This window comes from Aplysia californica, unplaced genomic scaffold (assembly GCF_000002075.1).
Source record: "Aplysia californica isolate F4 #8 unplaced genomic scaffold, AplCal3.0 scaffold00801, whole genome shotgun sequence".
In the NCBI taxonomy this organism is placed as follows: Eukaryota; Metazoa; Mollusca; class Gastropoda; order Aplysiida; family Aplysiidae; genus Aplysia; species Aplysia californica.
The window spans coordinates 159345-166571 of record NW_004798071.1 but is presented as its reverse complement, the minus strand read 5'-3'; the positions used below and the strand labels follow the sequence as shown (position 1 = coordinate 166571).

The window sequence follows — 7227 nt, the reverse complement described above, 5'->3', positions numbered from 1 at the left end:
TGCTCCTAAATCAATTTGTATTATTGTAAAATCATGCCTTGTATGCGTGCATACCTTTATTTAAAAAATTTGAAACAATTGTCTACGATAGTTTCAGTAGGTTAAGATATCATTAAATTTTATGAGCAGTATATATTTGCGCGTCAAAAAATGACACAGCACAGAGTTTATGGTGTTTGTTATTAAAGCGAAACCATCATATTATCATCAAATTGGGTCTGTAGCAAAATTTTTGTCTTAATAGATAGGTGAGCCTATTCCCCACTCGGAAGTTTGGTATCGATGCAACAATTAGAACACGCCCCGACTGTGACAATATCAAACGTTATAATAATGATAATAGATATCATTTGTATAGTGCATATCCCCGCTCAACAGCAGGCTCTATGCGCTTTACACTATATTATTACCCCAGCAGACCATAGTACACTCCGAAACATTCTCAGCTTCCCGGGAAGCATACAATGCGAGCAGCCGATTAAGCGCCCAAACACTAACAAACTGACAAGATCTTTCGCTGTCTATAGCCGGGTACCCATTCCCACCTGGGTGAAGTGAGGAACATTCGTGTAAAGTGCCTTTCCCAAGGACACAACATTGGGCCCTTGACGGGATTCGAACCCACGACCTTACGGTTGCGAGTCCGAGAGCCTAACCACTAGGCTATCTATTAGTTATATAACTAGTATCCAAGTTTCGGATTTGTCAGAAGTAGATGGTGAAACGGCGAAATGGTGTAAGATTAACGTCCATATCAATCAGAAGTAGATGAAAGGAGATATGAGTGTAGGTAGATTATAGATGGAATGATATTGTGAAATCATGATGTAAGAACACAAGGTTTATGAATTCTTTTCCACCTATTGAAGGCTGGCGTTCTGGCCATTTAAAGACGCTCTGTGTGTGTGTGGGGAAACTTTAGAAGAAAAACAAAAACAAAACAGAATCAAAACTTTGTTAGTCGTTCAGGTTGTTCCGTTCTGTTAAAAAAAAATAAAAAAATCTGAACTTCACTCAAAATGGCAGGTAACAAAATAGGTGCTGTGTATTTCTGAATTGTGTACGACGGTTTGAAAAGTGCGGAAACATTTGTGAGGCAGCGTGGTGGAATCAGGCTCTCGTCAAAATAATGAAATCTCCCTGTTAAGGAATTTTTATCAAATTTTTGTTTTTTGCCTCAACACCTTTTCTGTCCATTTACAAACACATTCCTTTGAGGATTTCACCGAAAACGTTGATTAAAGGCACAAAAATATAATTTCACAGTTTCCATGGACTCTCCAGCTTTGGCGGCCATTTTCTCCCTAAATTACCTCTTAAACCTGGTGACCCCCACCTCCTTCAATCCAAAATATCTCCACTTCTATTGAAGATGGATGGGTAATTTTTTTATTGAAAGCAAGACCAATGAACAAGCTTTAAGATGATACCAATAACTCCATATGCTAAAAAGTTGACGAGAGCCTGATTCCACCACGCTGCCTCACATTTGCCTTTTATTGGCTGCTGATTGGGCATACTGACTGTCCGCTACGTCCATCAAGAATTAAGGTGACGATTTTCAAAAAGCCGAAGTTTTTTCTAGCTTTTGCTTGATGATAATCCTGTGTCTCAGATCCTAGAAAGTTGGATAGTGGCTAATAATAATAATAATAATTGCATTTATATAGCGCATATCCAGGCTCAAGAGCATGCTCTATGCGCTTTACAACTATTATTACCCCAGCAGATCCTTTGAGAACACTCAGAAACATTCTCGGCTTCCGCGGAAGCATACAGTGCAAGCTGCGGATTTCACGCGCTCAAACACTATCAAACTGACAAGATCGTTCACTGTCTATAGCCGGGTACCCATTTCCACCTGGGTGACGTGAGGAAAATTTATGCAAAGTGCCTTTCCCAAGGACACATCGTCGGTCCCCTGACGGGATTCGAACCCTCGACCTTACGGTTGTGAGTCCGAGAGCCTAAACGTTAAAGATACAATAAATCTTTAAGCCTTCTTTGACTCTGGGGTTTTCTTTTTTTTATAAATTTCTTTTTTTCGGTTCTCAACTGTTGGTTGTGGCCATGAACGTACTTGCGGTTGTCGGTGTGTTGGTGAGTGTGGTCGGTGTGGCCATGAACTCACTGAGCTCGCGCGTGTTCCTGAGACAGGACTGGCGGAAGAACACGGTGACGGCCACTCTCTTGTCGCTCACGCTGTCAGACACGTGCGTGTTGGCCTGGAGCCTGCTCTACTACGGTGCTCACTTCCTCACCGACATAGCGAGAGACCAGGGTGTGAACCTCTCTGCCTTACAGAGCTACGTGTTCGCCTGGCCCCGCTCCATGTTCTACGACATCTCCAGCTGTACCACGGTCCTCGTCTCTCTAGAGCGATGTCTTTGCGTGGCCCTGCCCCTCAAGGTCAACTCTGTGCTCACCCCGAGACGTGTACAGACCATTCTGTGCCTTATCTGGTGCCTGGGCCTGGCCTCCTACATCCCCGTGTTCACCTCACATTTTTTTGTCCGGAGGTTGGAGCCGGCCACCAACATGACCCTTCTCACAATCGGGGTCACGAGCTACCGTCCCAAAGTGGAGGCCATTCATAACATCTTGAATACTTTATTTCTACAGACTGTTTGTCAAATAACGCTGGTCATCAGCACCTGTGTGATGGCTTACGGCCTCTATAGGTCTTCTAAATTCCAGGAACATTCCAGCAGTTTGCCATCTGTGGAAAAGTCCAAAGTATCATCTCCAGGAGAACAGAAAGATGAGGTACTCTCAACCCAAGACAATGAAGGAGATAACAAATCCAACGAACAACACCCCAACGACAGTGCCGTTCCTCAGACTGAACCAGACAGGGGGGTAAGGTCACCGCGGGCAAAGAGAGAAAAGAAAGTCTCCAAAGAAGGAAATAAAGCTGTTGCACCGTCGACAAAATACAAGAGAACGATTCGGGTTGTAAGTGGCGTATCTTCTCTTTTCATTGTTTGCAACACGCCTCTCCTGGTGGTGGTGTACATGAAGAGACTCTTCCCTGGCTTTGGCTTTGGGCTCTCCCACCACAGTGAGTACGTCCTTGCAGTCAACATCGTGTTCCTCAGCACAGCAATCAACGCTGCGTCCAACTTTTTCGTGTACGCCGTGTTCAACAGAAAATTCAGGGATGAATTACGAAGACTTTGTGGGCGAAACGCGAAGTACTCGTAGTAAGTTCTACTGCCACGTATTGTGTACGCATCAGATAAGAACATCTCAACTGTGAGTGCTTGATATGAGTACCTTGATAAGAGTACTAAACGACAAAAAAATGCGTAACCAGCAAGTATATTCTAGCAGACTGACAGCAGGATGAAAAGGTCCGTAGATATGATGCCAAAAGGGGCAGCGTGGAAAGTTGAATAAATTTTTAATGAGTACAGAGTGCTGTTTTGTTTGATTTAAAAAAGCCCCCAAAAAACAAATAAAACATCAACAACAACAGCAACTTGACAACCACTACAGCAATAATTATTAGCAAAAGCAACAACAACAACAACAACAACAACAACAATTACAACAACGACAACAATTACAACAACAACAACAACAACACCGGCGGCGGCATCTCTTCAGGGAGGATTCAGGGAGGTTGGACTGCCTCACCCGCTACCTAAGGGAGGCGGTGGCCCTGGCGAAGAGCACGCTCTTCGGGGCTCCAAACATTTCGAACGGATAGGCTACCACATACACACACACGACAACAACAACAACCATACAACCAGACACACAACCAGACACACGTCATACCCTCTTTCACTTCCTCCTTCTCTTCCCATGCATTAATACATAATATAATATTATTATGATAACACTCCCAAACACACAGTCCCACACAAGTAATAATATAAATGATCTATAATAATTAATTGTTAACAGTAACAATGTTTAAGCTAGATACGTAATAAATAATTAGTGTGATGATAATGCGATAGGCTTCTAATAGTATAAGCTTAAGATGAGAGATATACTTAAGCTCGTTCTTCAAAAATAGAGAATAACTCACCTGCCATTGTGTGGGGTGCAACTTTAGCTCGGTTGGTATCATACTGGACTATAAAGTTCTCAGCTCTAGTTTTTTGGTTTTTTTGGTAAGTGTTTTACGCACTTGCATAAGGTCATATGAGCGCGCAGGACACATTAAACATGTTTCAGTTGGTAGAAAACTGAATTTTGCCCGGGTGGCGGCTGAAGCCTACTCTTATGATTTTAGACCACTAAGGGATCTTTAAGGAGCGCAAAAAGACACCTACTACTTGGCTCCTTCTTACTGCTGTCTTTCAGCCACACCCCTGATCGTCTGTTAGGAAATATCTACACCTAGCCTAGTGCTAAAAATCTCAGAGGGCTCGTGTGCAAGTTGCGCAGGTTAAGATCCCTTGGTGGTCTTAAAACGATAAGAGTAGGCTTCGGCCGTCACCCGGGGAAAATTCGAAATTTCCTGAAAAAACTGATTGTGTCCTGCACGCTCATATCATCATATGACCTTCTGCAATTGCGAGCGCCGTAAAACACCTACCCCCCAAAGGAAAAAAAAAATGGGGAAATATAACACGATAATGATGATACCTAAGTGTTAGTCCAATTTTCCATCTCCTTCACAAAGAAAGATAGTCATCAATTGTTCTCTGGACTAGATCTAGTATTCAAACGACATAAGCACAAGAGACATAAAATGTTAGTACCTCTTGTTAAAAAATATATTAATACAACACCCTTAAACGAACCACAGACTCAGCCAAAACACACACACACACACACACACACACACACACACACACACACACACACACATACAGAGAGACAGACAGACAGACAGACAGACAGACAGACAGACAGACAGACAGACATACAGACAGACAGAGAAAAATAGAGAAAAGGAAGAAAATTCACATATTTCTTAGGGGTGAATGCCATGGGACTTTTTACCAACAACATTCAATGACTTTAGAGTCAACAAGTATTAAAAGAATTTTTTTCTAAACAAACGCTGTCTGGGCTGCGTATTTTTTTTTTATTGCCAATAACCTTCATAAATCGTTCACTTTTGAGGGAATGATTACACTAGAGGCAAAATCATATCTCACACACACTCACACGCCCACAACTTTCTGCGTTTTCTGCAAACTGACAAATAAATGAAGGCGAGGGCAGAAAAGTCGGTGCTCCGGACTCTACGAGATCTGTTGCGGTTACCCAAACGCCTGAATTAGGAAGCATCTTACCATTATAATAGTGCTGTCAAAATTGTACGGAGTAACTTTATGTCAGTCAGATAATATTTCCTTAACTACCGAGCATAGACTCTCCAGCGTTTGCAAAATTATTCGTATCAATTTGTCTCAACAAATCAGCATTAATTTTGTTTTTTTGCAAACGCCTGTTAGCTTTATTTTAGAAAATGCTCATAATTAACACTAATTTAAAAAATCCCAATGGGTGATTTCTACAGATTTGAAAAGGTTTACTTCTCATGAGCTGGGACAATGCCACTTTTCAAAGCATGTCGTCTGTCCTTTCCTTTAAGGAAGTGTCTAGGTAGACCCCAATTGGGGACTACGTAGTCATGGTGTCTAGGTAGTTCCCAAAAATGTTGGATTTTGATTGATTGGCCTACTATATTTAGATTCTACACTCTACTGGAATGGAGCAACACATCTTGAGAGAAGTAAAAAATTAGGTATAGATCTAGATCTATGCTCTCAAAACAGAAATTGATAATTGTCGCAGTGCTTAAAGCGGAAACGGATATAATGAAACTTTTTAATTAATGGAAAACGTTTTGTTTTTAATTGTTCCACAAGTGATCATTCTTTTTCTCCATTAATTTAAATGAGGTCTACCTAGACACCATGACTGCGTAGTCCCCAATTGGGGTCTACCTAGACACTTCCATCTTTTAACCGTGACACTATGGTTATTGAACGCGTGCTTTGAGAATCTTTAGTGCTAAAAAGTGATCACTATGAAATGTATTTTTTGTTACAGGTTTTGCTTCTAAAGAGTGTCATTGATGCGCCGTGACGTAGGCCATATGTGTTTGCAAAATGTGAATGAGAAGCGGGAAGTGCAGTACATAATCCTCTCTTCCTTGGTTTTTTGTTTGTTTTGGTAAGTGTTTTTACGGCGCTCGCAACTGCATAAGGTCATATGAGCGCGCGGGACACACCTAATAATTTCAGTTGGTAGGAATTTCCTCTCTTCCGCTTGACGAAGGTTTATAGTATTCTATAAAGAAACGTCTTTAAATCTTGCATCAATTGCTGCGGAAATAGGAGAATAAGTTGAGATAAATTTATACAAACTGCTGTGCAAAGTATGGAAGACATTGATTCACCAGTTACAGAGACATTGGAGGATGAGTTGCGCAACGAATTTTTGACGATCTTACAAATAATTACTTTTTGTATACCAGTATCCTTTCTGTGAAAAATGATTTAAACTTAAACTGTAAAGGTAGTTCCCATGTTGGGTCACGTCTTCGACTTTTTCGTTGCCCTGATTCTACGTCACGTTACGCTTCTCTGGCTCTGAACAATCTCCATCTGGAAAGAATGTTTCTGAGGAGGAGTTTCCACAGAGCTTCTTCCTCGGCTTCGGAAATGGACGGGAAGATGTCGTCTGGTAGATCTGGGGGACTGGTCGTGATTGGGGCGTCGGTGGTAACTGGCTGGACGATTCTGGGTTTCCAATCGGTTCTGTTGGTATTGGAATCGGATCCGTTGACGGATACAGGGAAGAAATCCGTGCTATTGGCAGATCCATTGACAGCAGAAGGAAAGAAGCCAGTGCTATTGGCAGATCCATTAACAACAAGAGGAACAGAATTAGTCAAATTGGCATTGGAACCAGTACTATTGGAAGAGCCATTAAGGGCTAAAGGAAAAAAATCCATGCTATTGGCGGATCCATTGAGGGCTAGAGGAAGAGAATTGGTAAAATTGGCGCTGGAACCAGTACTATTCGCAGATCCATTGATTGAAACAGGGAAGAAATCAGTAACATTTGCGCCGGAATCCGATCTCTTTACTGTGCGATTGAAGAAATCAGTGCTATTGGCAGATCCATTGAGGGCTTGAGGAAAGAAATCAGTACTATTGGCAGATCCATTGACTACAAGAAGAACAGAATCAGTCAAATTAGCGTTAGAACCGGTACTATTTGCAGATCCATTGACTGAAACAGGGAAGAAAC

The 7227-nt window shown here is 41.8% G+C and overlaps 2 protein-coding genes across 2 annotated transcripts in view; one reads left to right on the top strand and one right to left on the bottom strand.

Moving 5' to 3' along the window:
• The first annotated feature begins 2070 nt into the window (after positions 1–2070).
• On the top strand, positions 2071–3204 carry LOC101863060. The gene has a single exon (XM_005109654.1). The coding sequence runs from the start codon at positions 2071–2073 to the stop codon at positions 3202–3204; it is 1134 nt and encodes a 377-aa protein (XP_005109711.1).
• Positions 3205–6547: 3343 nt separating this feature from the next.
• The window catches only part of LOC101862837 (hyphally regulated cell wall protein 3-like), a 4788-nt gene continuing 4108 nt past the window's right edge, over positions 6548–7227 (bottom strand). Inside the window, exon 3 of the mRNA XM_035972699.1 lies at positions 6548–7146. Within this exon, the coding sequence (XP_035828592.1) occupies positions 6548–7146 (599 nt within the window). The remainder of the gene's footprint in view (positions 7147–7227) is intronic.

What these genes read in the sequence shown, in the direction of transcription:
- LOC101863060 (XM_005109654.1), top strand. Translation starts at nt 2,071, where the DNA reads ATGAACGTACTTGCGGTTGTCGGTGTGTTGGTGAGTGTGGTCGGTGTG.